We start from the raw sequence: 13,184 nt of genomic DNA, 5'->3' as shown, positions 1-13,184 counted from the left end.
CTCTAATGTAATCCATACAATATCGATCTATCTAAATCTAAATACATATGTAAAAACGAATATAAAGCATGAATGTAGATGCTTATTTGTTTCTTTGTTTTTAAGGGTTTTACGGCGCTTGCAACACATTAAGGTCATATCAGCGCCAGTAAAAAAAAGGAAGAAAATTTTATAGTAAAAAGTTCTAGAATTACAATTAAAGCACCCGAGAAAAGGTAAGAATTTGTTCAAATAGGAAACAGATGTAGATTCCATTCCAAGAGCACACTATCAAAGTACATGTATTTAGTTTGAGATCACATAAATGTCTCACCCAGACACAAGCACAGGTCTCCACTAAGAGGCTCAAATGTTTAATGTTTACACATCATATAATACGTAAACAAAATATAATAATAATAATACAGGACATAACAGAGAGACGATTCACAAGGAAATAAATATCATCTACCAAAACCCTAACTATACATTTGACTGTCTCCCTCTCAGCTAGGGTATCGGCCAGGGCCTGGACAAAACAAGTAATCTCATTCCAAGATAAAGACAGAAAGCAAGCTGGAAAACAGATAATGGGGATAGAAGACACAGTAAGTTCTCCTTGTTCACTAGAGGAGGCCAGGAACCCCACCCAGTAATGTAGATGCAATACACTTCCATAAAATTTTCGAATCCAATACAACAATATGTCAAATTATGTTTAGCAGACTTTAATGTATGTTGACATAATTATTTTTCCGATTGAACAGATAAAATAAAATGAGTTAACTTGACCGAGTCCATGACTTTAAAATATTTTGTTTGTTTGTTTGTTTTGTTGTTGTTGTTGTTGTTGTTGTTGTTGTTGTTATTGTTTGCTTGTTTGCTGTTGTTGTTTTTTATTTGCTTGTTTTGTTTGTTTTTTCTTTGCTTCTGTTTTGTTTTTGTTTTATTTTTTGTTTTTGCTTTTTAGGTTTTTGTTGTTTTTGGTTTTTGTTGTTGTTGTTGTCGTTGTTGTTGTTGTTTTGGTTATTGTTTTTTTTGTTTTTTTTTTGGGGGGGGGGGGGGGGGGTTGGCGACAAACGCTGGGATATTTTAAATTAAATGAGTTCACCCCTATTGAGGCAACTGGTGTTGTATGAGATGAAAAATATGGTTCCATATTTTGCCTGTTGGGGAAAGTATATGAAACATCCAGAGGCGCATTTAGCATGCTGAAACTGCTGAAATGCTCTCTTTATTTATTTCCTTATTTATTTAATCATTTATTTATTTATTTATATATCTATTTATCCATCCACTTTATTATATATGCGCTATTAATTCAATGATTGTGAACTACATTATGATTCAATAACATTTCTCTATACAGGCTTGTAGAATGGGGGAGGGGGGGGGGGGGGGGAAATGACGTCAGTATGGTGTTTGAAGCATGGCATAAGATCGTGTAGTTCTCGAGGAACAGATAAAACAACAATTTCACCCCCCCCCCTTTCCTCTTACGACCTCATACACACAAGCGCGAGCGCACACACACACATTATATAACATACACATAATATGTGTGCTACTATTGCCATCAAGATAAAAATACATATCCCCCCCCCCCTAATCACCCATTCTCCTGCCATCTCAATTATTACGCGAACACATTTATACACATTAGGAATTTCGACAGCAGCATCTTCCAAATAAAATCCCTATTACTATCCACATTTCTTTTCATCATCAGTTTTCATCAGTCCATTTGATTGTGGTGCTATACACAATAGCAAATGAACAGTTATATCATATTTTGCATTCTTAACCCAAAGACATGTAAATTTAACGACATACGTATTATCATTTTTGAACGATAGAAAAGCTCGTCAGTATTATTATTTCAGTAGCTTGTTCACATAAACGTATTATCATTATTATATTAAACATGAAGTCCTCGCTTCTCCTAATAAAATATTGTCTTGCATAAAACCTAGCAGACGCGCCAATACACAGTCCACATTTCAAAGCAGCCAAGTAATTTTTCTATTCATTTAAATTTAGTCGAGACGTAACGGGACAATATGAAACCGGGAAGAAAAAGAATGATTTTATCGATTCTTTTTTAGGGAACGCCCAGCACACCCAATGTGCTTGGTTTGTATTTGTTTGGATGCTCTTTAATGTTTTATCAGACCAAAGATTTCTACTTCTTAAGTAATTCAGTGGATAAAATTATGATACAATTTTGAAGCTGTTATATTCGTTTGTTTATTCCTTTTTACAGTCCATAGCTTCTAGCAGCTTATTATCAGTTTAAGTATTATTGAAAATAATAATACACTGTGATTCATTAAACTATTCATAATTAATGAATTAACAAAAGTTGATTTAATGAGGTGATTAAGAAGCCGTTTACGTTCCTTGAAAGTTTTACTTTAAAGAATCACTTATAATGTACAATCAAAGCTGCAAGAATACCAGTAAATAATGTGAATTCAAAAGATGTATGTAATGCTAAATGCATTTATTCTACTTTCACTTATAACTGCCTTCACCTTGGTTCAACTTGACAAATTGACAGTGATAAGGATAAGTGTGAAGAAATACTTAAAATTGAAGAATTTCAAACAAGAATTGTCCCTGGTTATTAAAGTAAAAGCTGTATTTAAGAAAGGTTGTAAAATATAGATAAGAATAAAATTCTTGTCACAATCACAATGTAAATTGTTAAAGAATTAAAGCTGAGACGAGACTCGCTTTTTCGGCGACTTTCGACTGAGGTTGAGGAGAAAAGTTGTGATTAAGTCACAGATTGGTGAACAATTCAATACGTCTGACTTTGGTTTTAAATTGATCGATATATTGTAATTGTGCGTTTGTGAAGAAAGAAAACCGTGACAAACTCATAGAAATCAACAGCAACCCAGTTATGTTTGCAAGAGGCTTCAGAAAAGTGTCACAAAATGAGCTTTTCTTCAAAACTCTTTTGCCATTACTGGACTCATCCTGTGGAATCCCAACTACAGGAACATGTTGCTTCTCAAGCGAAAGGATGACTGACTCCTATTACTATCAATTGCTACGACACAAGCGACGGATGGTCAGGGGACCAGATCCAATCGAGTCCCCCCGCTTAACGCCTCAAATGGTAACCTCCATTTTGAAATCAAATGAAATGTGGGCAGACAATGTAGGTGGAGTTGTCAAAAGTGTCCATTGCAATGAGCTTCAGGTAATTTTCTTTTAACTTTAATTCATGCTTAAAAAAAAAAAGGGGGGAAGTCTTCCGAAATCTCCTACATCCCCAGTATTCTTGTTCTAGTAGGGGGTTTGGGAGGGGGGAGACTTTAAAATAAAAGTTTCCCCCCTCCCAAACCCCCTACTCGAACATTAGAAAAAACAAGAATACTGGGGATGTAGGAGCTTTCGGAAGGCCTCCCAAAAATAGGAATATGACATATCTGTCAAAGTAGCAGTTGGCCTTTTACTTTGACTGGGTCGGGTATGATGATAATTGTCATGAGAAGTAGCAAGCATTATCATTAGTAAGTAGTCATTTTATCGGTCATCCGTTAACAAAATCTTTTTTTGTTTAATTTAGATTTTTTATCACCTCAAATAGACTAATAAGGGACCTCTGGCCGAGTTCGTATAGCTTTAACTTTAAATACCGTAATTTCTTTAAACGTTAGTGGGAAGAGAGTAAAAATCCATAATTGTACTCAACAAAGGAGGTCCCAATTCAACAGCAACTGTATGATGAGACATAAAGGCTGTAAGACTCCTATTATAATTATTTTTTTCTTTTTAGGCAACCAACATTGTTACCAACTTAATACTCATTTCACATCTGAATATGGTGAGAAAATGTTAATAAAAGGCTTTTTCTAAAGACTCAACATTGGGATTTACAGATCGTAACACTAGACCACAAAGTACAAAACAGCAAACTGTCACTTTATTTTTGGACTTGGTGAACAGAGACAGATTAAAATGTATGAGAGATCTTTCTAAAATTAGGCACTTTATATAGGTACTTTGGTCAAAAATTCAAATTGGATTGAGCTCAATGAAACATATATATCATTATAAAGGGCTTTTAAACACGATTCTATTCTGTATCAAAATTTTGAAAATCAGATGAGGAGAATAAAAGTTATTGTAGTTTGAAGGCTAAAAAATGTACTCCCATTTGCCTTTGTTATTTACTGATGGACTTTGTGATCTGAAACTGTTGCATTTCCGGTAGCGACCACCATTTGGATTTCAAAACTGGCCTGAAATGGCCACTGACATTTGAGTTTGAGTCACGATTATTCTGGAATGCGTTCAGGGATGCGGGATAAAACGTCGCCCTGAATTTAATTTTATTAGTGTTAAATCATGTGATTGACAGGAATTTAGATTTACCAATTTCTGATTTTTAAAATCAGAATTATTAAATTATCTAAAAAGCTAAATTTATTCCCTATTTTATCCACAATCAAAAGAGATACTAAATTGACATTGATTTGAAAATAAACAGCATCAAACAATAGGGTAATTTCCCCTGAGAAAATAAGACATAATTAATTAAAATCTATCCATAAAAAAATCTATGGACTTTTTTCTGAGACCCATCACTCAAAAGTTCTAAACATTGGGTCACAGCCACTAGGCCATTTATCAGCCAAGAGTGCCAAATGAACGTTTACCATGTATGAACGTTTATGTTTTTGTGTTTTTTACAGGCTAATAAGCCCATTGAGGACAGACGAGTTGAAGGCAAGATTAGAGATACAGACAAATATCTATTTGGAATTTATGACGGACATGCAGGCTGTGCATGTGCACAGAATCTCAAAGAACGGCTCTTCCAGTATGTTGCTGTGTCCATGGCTGACATTGAATCGCTCTACAATGTCAGTCAAGGTGGAATGGACGAGGCAGATCAGCTCATTGAAATGCTGCCAACCTCTTTCCGCGATGACATCAGCCCTGATTTGGCTTCCCTGCACTGGCAAAGTCTCCTTTCCTACATTGATGATACTCTGATAACTTATGAGATGGAAACTGCTGTGAGTCTTTGGATATCATTTTTTTTAACATGAAATGATTATTTTTTTATGAATTTTTTTCTTCGTTGTCTTCTTTCTCTCTCTATCTCAATTCTCTTCTTCTCTCGTCTGTCTCTCTCTCTCTCTCTCTCCTCTCTCTCTCTCTCTCTCTCTCTCTCTCTCTCTTCTCATCTCTCTCTCTCTCTCTACTCTCTCTCTCTCTCTCTCTCTCTTTTCTATCTCTCTTCTCTACTCTCTCTCTCTCTCTTCTCTCTCTCTCTCTCTCTCTCTCTCTCTCTCTCTCTCTCTCTCTCTCTCTCTCTCTCTCTCCCTCTCTCTCTCTCTCTCTCTCTCTCTCCCTCCCTCTCTCCCTCAATGTTTGCAATTAATATCGGCTACAGATATATGACACAATTCTAATACAAAATGCATACTGTTTTTACTTAAAATGGCACCTGTACTGACAAAACAACATTAAAACTCATGTGTACGAGCAATGAGTACTCCTCTATTTCTTAGTTTTTGGTAACTATACTTACATAAAAATTGTCTAAGCTGAAATTGATAACTTCTTCCATTGAATTTCGGTTTAACCATTTTTACTGTATTTTCCGCTCAAATAACTCTTTTGGGTTATGTTAAGATCTGTTTTATCCCGACCTCCCTCAGCTTCCAGTTGGTTGAAATACTCTTGTATTTCATATTATTAATAATATTAATAATATTTTTCCTTGTTTTATATTTTACCCATGTGCTGGCTGGCAAATGGTTCGGCAATTTCTTATCTTGTAAATGGTAAATTCCTTTTCTATTTATGTAATTTAATATACTATTTTGTTTTTGTTTTTTTTTTCAATTTTCAGGTAGAAGACAAAATAACAAATGCTTTTCTCCAGTTAGACCAAGATATGTCGACAGAAGCTATGTGCCATACCTCTGATAAAAGTCTTTCATCAGATGCCATTAACATTGCATTCTCTGGTGCTGTAGGTTGTGTTGTCTATATTGATGGGTTAGATGTTTATGTTGCCAACGTAGGGGATGCTCAAGCAGTTCTCGGTAGCTACATCATCAACAACGATATATGGGAGGCGACTCTGATGACAAATGAACATCATGCAGATAATCAGGCGGAGGTTAAACGATTGTTTCAAAGACACCCCAACGAATCTGTGAATATTCTCAAAGGAGGCCGTCTGTTCGGGGAACTCATGCCTTTACGCGCTTTTGGCGACGTCCGTTTTAAGTGGGACGAGAAAGATTTCAATCATTTGAAGGAAATCATAGCTGCGGACAACGACCCCGCTTTGGCGTACTTCAAGCATCTTACTCTTCCTAGAAATTATCGAACACCTCCATATCTACACGCCACTCCTGAGATTACTCACCACCGACTTTCACCGAAAGATAGATTTTTAGTAATTGCTAGCGACGGATTGTGGGATTCTGAGGGAATGACTCCTCAGGGAGTGATCACCTTGGTAGGTAATCACACGGAGGGGCACCAGACCTTATCCCAGTATCAATTAAAAGAAGGGGCAACATTAGGAGTTATGAGGGACGAATTGGCTAAGCGTAAGCACAATTTGGCCAAGCGCACTGTTGACAAGAATTCGGCGACTCACCTGCTGAGACATGCCTTAGGTCTCGAACACGGCCGTCTATCAGCTCAGCTGACATTACCACAACAGTTGGTGCGCTGCTACAGAGATGACATTACGATAACAGTCATCTATTTTGATACTGATTATATTTTGAATTATACTCGTGTACATCAGAACACCACACCTTTGCTTTAGATAATATGAATAATAATGTTCTCATTTATTAATTATATATCTATATATTTTCTCTTGTACATATCATTTGAACCTGTTGCTTTTTGTTTTCTCACTCGATGAAACTGTGATCAATTTGGCTATTAATTAAAATTGTCTTCAAATTATTTTATTTTAAAAAAAATCATAATATTATTTATTAAATGCTATAAATGGTGTAAGCTTTTCTCTTGTTTACGGTTGACTGAATTAATCAATATACTAGCCGGTGCTTTTCATTCAACTTTTTTTCTTGTTTGTTTTCGTTAGGCTTTATTATTGTGTATATTTTTATTCTTCTGTCATTGTATGCGTTTTTATAGTTATGAATTTGCCGTTTCTTCTCATTTTGATATTAGTATTAGCATTCCATAACTAGCAATGTTAATGTATTTGAACAGTTTTGACAATGACTAGAAGTGCTCCCTATATAATGTTGTTATTTTGATGCTTACCATCTATCAGTGATAGATTTGCTGCTATTATAGAAATTTTACTTAGACCTAAACACAATGATGTCCCCAAAACCCTTTTCGATATCATATTTGCATTAAGTCTTATGGAAAAATTGGCAATTTTTAACATGATAAGGAACAGGATGGATTGTTGTGTCTAGAAAACCAGACAACCGATATGTATGATGGAACTGGCTTCTAAGATAGAGTTCCTTGACTTCCCCGTGTGGATCAAGGAGATCAACTCTTGCACTTTATTTTATCTTCTTATTCTCCTATCCTCATTGCATAGCTCTCTTCTCTCGTTAGTTTCAGGTTTTGGTCCTTCACCAAGAGAATATAGTTTCATTTTCATTTACAATTTAAATTAGATATTTATCTACATCTGTTTCCTATTTGAACCAATTCCCCTTTGTCTTTACTTTTCTTGAGTGCTTTAATTGTAATTCTAGAACTTTTTACTATCCCATTTTCTTCCTTTTTACTGGCGCTGATATGACCTTAAAGTGTTGCAAGCGCTGTAAAACCCTTAAAAACAAAAGCTCTCTTGATGGGGATATGGTACCTGGTTCCAGGTTAGACTTTTGACTCCAACTTTATATAAAAACATTCACTTTTCTGTAGCCCAAAATTTTTTCCAATCTCATTCAATGAGACATTGACTTGTCAAAAGAGTAAAAGAATCACTGCTTGTATAATGATCTTATTTTGTCATCTATTGCTGACTGTTATGAGTATGCGTGATGAATTCCATAATAGAATAAAATAATATTTTATGAACTTTGAAAAAAAAAACAAAAAAAGAAAAAAAACATTCAAGACAAAATACTGATATTTATTAAGCTTGAATAATGACATATCATACAGGCCATTTTGTTTTGCAAAACTGTTATTGATCCAATTTTATTTGAGCGTCAATTATTTATATTGATTTCATAATACTTGTAAATATTGTAAAGTAAAACTTGTTACTTATGATAGTGTATGGTCCCAGTGATGCGATGAAAAGGAAAACGAATTTTTGTAGGAGCCACCCTAAGAATTGGATTGGTTCTACACATTTGGCCAAAACTTAGAATGTTTTGATAATTTCTCACTGATTTTTCTGTTCCGCACACACTCCAACTTTTATATAACATACTTTTGTGGGCCATGAAAATTGGTAAAATAGATAGTTTATGGATTTAAATTTAAAGCAATTTTGAACGAATATCTAAGGGCAGCACTCATGACTGCTCCTTATATATAATCTAAATATTTCCAGTTGCTTCCCTTTAGTTATTACCCTTGCAATCAATCATGTAGGTAGGCCTACTGTGTCTTTGCTGGGGTCCCAATAGATCAGTTAGTATAGCATCCGCTTCACAATCAAAGGGACCGAGTTCGATCCCGGCTGCAGTCGAGATTTCTTTTCTGACCCCCCCCCCCCCCACCCAGTAGTGAATGGGTAGCTGGGTCTATTAGATTTAATGAAAAGTACTTTGTGCTATATGGGGAGGTAGGTGGGGGGGGGGGGGGGTGCGGGTGGCAGAGGGTGTGATGATAGCTATGTATTTGAGATAATTTTTTACTTAAGAATATTCTATATAGCGCAATATCCACTCAATAATCCCAAACTCAAATGGTTAACAAGGGGTTGTTGGCCAACAGCAACATTTGAAAAAATAGTTAAAGCTCACTTTCGGCTCGGAAGGTCCTGGGTTTGAGCCTTGCTCAGCGCATAGTTGAGTCCTTGGAAAAGGCTCTTTACTCACATTCTCTCACTGTACTCAGGTGTAAAATGAGTACCTGGTCGTTGACAGCGTTGTCTCTGTTCGAAAAAAATTGTAATATCGCCTGGCTGGCGTTATGTCCCGTCTTCTTACATGTTGCTGTTGGCCAGGGACCCTTGTAAAGCCTTTGAGCACGTTTAGTGGATATTGCGCGATATATAAAAAAAGCTCAATTGAAAGATGAGGCTAGTTGAAATATGAATTGGTTTTGTACAAGCAGGAGTGTGTACATCTTTTGAACCCTTTCTTGTACAATTGTGGCTTTGTATTCTCGTTCTGGAATGAGGCACAAATCTTGCCATTTTGTCTTTTTTTTTTCTGGGACGGAGCCACTCAGGTGGATCCATCTTTTCAAGGCAGATGGTTGTACATCATCATCATCTATCTCTCTCTCTCTCTCTCTCTCTCTCTCTCTCTCTCTCTCTCTCTCTCTCTCTCTCTCCTCTCTCTCTGTCTCTCTCTCTTTTATTTCCCCCCCCCCTCTCTCTCTCTCTCTCTCTCTCTCTCTCTCTCTCTCTCTCTCTCTCTATGTAATATACTATCAATAATAACATATGCACAGCTATCTATTTGATATAATGTTTTTAATTAAAAAATCTTGATCATTTATATAGAGCAATATCCACTAAACATGCTCAAAGTGCTTTACAACGGGTCTTTAGTCAACAGCAAAACGACATAAAGACGTGACAGATGTGAGGCAGTATTACAATTTGAGTATATCCCTCTTGGCCTGATCCTGTGTTTGTGTCAAAGTGAGTCTTATAACATGACCTAAATTAGGTCCACGAACAACTACGCACTTTGATATTTTGCCCTTATAAATGGCATTTTTCATATAATTTCCTTTCTTTCTTTCTTTCTTCTTCTGACTCTTAGTTTGCAAACCACCTCTGGTGTGTTGTCGCAAATGTAGGCATGTCAATGTTTTACATTTCAGGATGTATTTGTGTTCTCTTGTCCACTCACCAGTTAGTGGGTAGCTGGGACTTTAAGATGGGGTGGAAAGTACTTAGCAATAGACGAGAATCCTTTCCTGAGGGTGCCAATGCAATTGTAATTGTCCTTTTTAAAGCAATGGAAAATGGGATAAAATTCCACTCTAATGGTTGTATAGGAATCATTCCAGACAATGTATGCATATTGCTGCTTGTAAGTGCCTACTCATGAATATATAATATATATATATATATATATATATATATATATATATATATATATATATATATATATATATATATATATATATATATATATATATATATATATATATATATATATATATATAATGGGTTTACTGGATGCACGTTTAATTTTATTTTTATAAGTTTAAAAAGAGAAAAAGCAACTTTAATTTCAATGTCAATGAGACTTAATCTCAATGACACTTTTCAGTTGGTTATTTTAATTTATTGATCACGAAATGCTGAACATTTACTCTCAAATACTCCTAATATGTGGTGTCGTATGAAAATTGGGTAAAAAAGAAGCAAGACCAGAAACGTTTTGAGGAAGAGGTTGGGGGGGGGAGAGATTTTGGGTTAGAACCTCTAAATTGAATTTATGTTTATGTAGCATACCTGCCAATTTTTACGGACTGGGTGGAGTTCCTGACCTCCCATAGTGGGCAGGGGGGAGGCACTTACTGTACCTTTTTCCCCCCTATATCTGTTTTCCAACATGCTTTCTGCCTTTGTCTTGGAATGAGATTACATGGTTTTGTCCAGGTCCTGGCCGGATACCCTAGATGGTAGGGAAACAGTATAAATGTATAGTTTGTTTTGGGAGGGGATTTTTTTTGTCTTATAAATCATCTCTCTGTTATGCACTGTATTATGTTTTATGTGAGGACCTATGCTTGTGTCTGGATAAGACTTTTATGTAATCTCAAACTAAGTACACTGATAGTGTGCTCTTGGAATCTACACCTGTTCCCTATTTGAACCAATTCTCCTTTGTTTTTACCTTATCTTGGGTGCTTTAATTGTAATTCTAGAACTTTTTACTATCCCACTTTCTTCCTTTTTACTGGCGCTGCTATGACCTTAATGTGTTGTAAGTGCCGTAAAACCCTTAAAAAAACAAAAAACAAAACAAAACAAGTATGGGCAGTTTTGTTATGAGTCTCTCATAATGAGAGTGATTTGTAAAAAGGTAAAAACAGAATGGAACTTAAACATTCTTTTTGTGTTGTTGATGCTGTGCCATTATTGATTGTAACTATTCGTAATATCACGTGATTTATGTTCAAAGTTTTTTTTTACATCGCATTTATCTTTTGACATTCTGTGGTGGGCAGGGTGGTCACTTTTGCTGTGTCTTTTATCCCTACATGTATATCTATTTTCTCTTTCCATGTTGCTCTCACTCTCTGTCTTTGTTCTGGATTGAGATTGCTCTGTTATTTCTTGGCAGGGGTCCTGAGCTGTGAGGGACTCGGTCAAATGTATACTTCCTTTTTTATGAGAGATGTTTTTTTTTATCCCTTGTAATTGTAAATCATCTCTCTTTTATGTACTTTAATAATTTTTAATTTGGAATATATTGTATTTTGTAAGTATTTAAGTGTATCCTTCAAAGTGCGATCCTTTTCTTGTGTCTGGATGGGACGTTAAGGTAATGTCAAAATAGAACATATTCATGGCTTGCTCATGGAATCCGTGTTTATGAAAGTGATCTCCATTCATATCTGTGTTCAAACAGGCATGAAATAATTAAATATGATTTTATTTCGTTTTGTATTGAATCTAAAAAGTGAAAGTATTCTTTATGTTTTTGTTATTATTGGTTTTTGTTTTGTTTTTTTCTTTGCCTTAATATTTCATCAGGTCAAAGCATTTTTTTTTTTTTTGGATTGTGGTGTGATATAATGATATTATTTCTTCATTGATTGATTTTTTAAAAAGACAGTATAGTAAATAAGTAAATTACACAATGATACACTATTGTTCTCTAGTAAGATGCGACTTAGTTTGAATTTATTCTTTGTGTCATATGAAGCTGAGGATTCTTTACGTTTGAAAGGAAAGAGAATTTGCATTCTGAGCTTTAAAACTCGATAGGAACGATGAGGAAATGAACAACCAATTGATGGACTATTGAAAACTATGAATTCCATCTCTGAGATAACTTAGGGTAAGGATTCTGGGTGGTGTTTCTGACCTCCCAGAATGGGCAGGGAGGCACTTACTTTGTCTTCTATCCCCCTATATCTGTTTTCCAACTTGCTTTCTGCCTTTGTCTTGGAATGAGATTACTTGGTTTTGTCCTGGTCCTGACCAGATGCCCTGGCTGAGAGGGAAACAGTCAAGTGTATAGTTAGTTTTGGGAGATGATATTTTTTTCCTTGTAAATCATCTCTCTGTTATGCAATGTTTTGTTTACATATTATATATGATTTGTAAACATTTGATTGTGTTCCTCTTAGTGGGAACCTGTGCTTGTGTCTCGATGAGACTCTTAGGTGATTACAAAATAAGTACTTTGATATTGTTCTCTTGGAATCTACATCTGTTTCCTATTTGAACCAATTCCCCTTTGTCTTCCCTTTTCTTTGGTTCTTTAATTGTAGTTCTAGAACTTTTTACTATCCCATTTTCTTCCTTTTTACTGGTGCTGATATGACCATTATTATAAAGTTGATATCCTTTGAATTTCAAACATTTAGCTTTGTGCTTTTTATATAGCTTGAGAAAAACAATCTCAGCCCCATTTCTTTCACACCCTGCATCGGCATACTGTATATACTTACATTGATTTATTTTATGTGTCTTACTTAGGATTATTTTCTTCCATCACTGTCAATTCCTAAGATTAAGTTATTAAAAAGATCTTAAGTGTACCTCTGTGTGATGATTTTATTGGGACTCGGAACTGTTTTCATGAATCCTATCTCCCTACACATCTATTGTCCCCTTCCATTGAGCATTTCGTCTTCCTCTTGGAACAGAGCATAATATATAATTTAATTTGATCTTTCAATGGAAGGGAAGCTGACGTTATTTATATACAGTAAAAGAACAAACTTGTATATCGCCAACTTTCGTGAACTTGTTAGTTCATTACACCACCAAAAATGACCCGGTCACATACTTGGTGCTTCACACAATAAAGTAACGTTCAATGTATGCGTTTATTTATTTCTTC

At 35.3% G+C, this 13,184-nt stretch overlaps 1 protein-coding gene across 1 annotated transcript; it reads left to right on the top strand.

Annotated features, from left to right (window-relative positions):
• The first annotated feature begins 2,179 nt into the window (after positions 1 to 2,179).
• On the top strand, positions 2,180 to 8,078 carry LOC144977605 (pyruvate dehydrogenase [acetyl-transferring]-phosphatase 1, mitochondrial-like). Its single transcript, XM_078922998.1, has 3 exons — positions 2,180 to 3,190; positions 4,689 to 5,015; positions 5,858 to 8,078. Exons 1-3 carry the CDS (start codon positions 2,888 to 2,890, stop codon positions 6,791 to 6,793), a joined length of 1,566 nt encoding a protein of 521 aa, XP_078779124.1. The 5' UTR covers positions 2,180 to 2,887; the 3' UTR covers positions 6,794 to 8,078.
• The last annotated feature ends 5,106 nt before the right edge of the window (positions 8,079 to 13,184 follow it).

The sequence above is a fragment of the Berghia stephanieae genome, chromosome 7 (assembly GCF_034508935.2).
Source record: "Berghia stephanieae isolate SIO BIC M18660-M18661 chromosome 7, UCSD_Bste_1.3, whole genome shotgun sequence".
Lineage (NCBI taxonomy): Eukaryota > Metazoa > Mollusca > Gastropoda > Nudibranchia > Aeolidiidae > Berghia > Berghia stephanieae.
The sequence above is the reverse complement of the archived record's forward strand: the minus strand, read 5'-3'. Positions and strand labels throughout refer to the sequence as shown.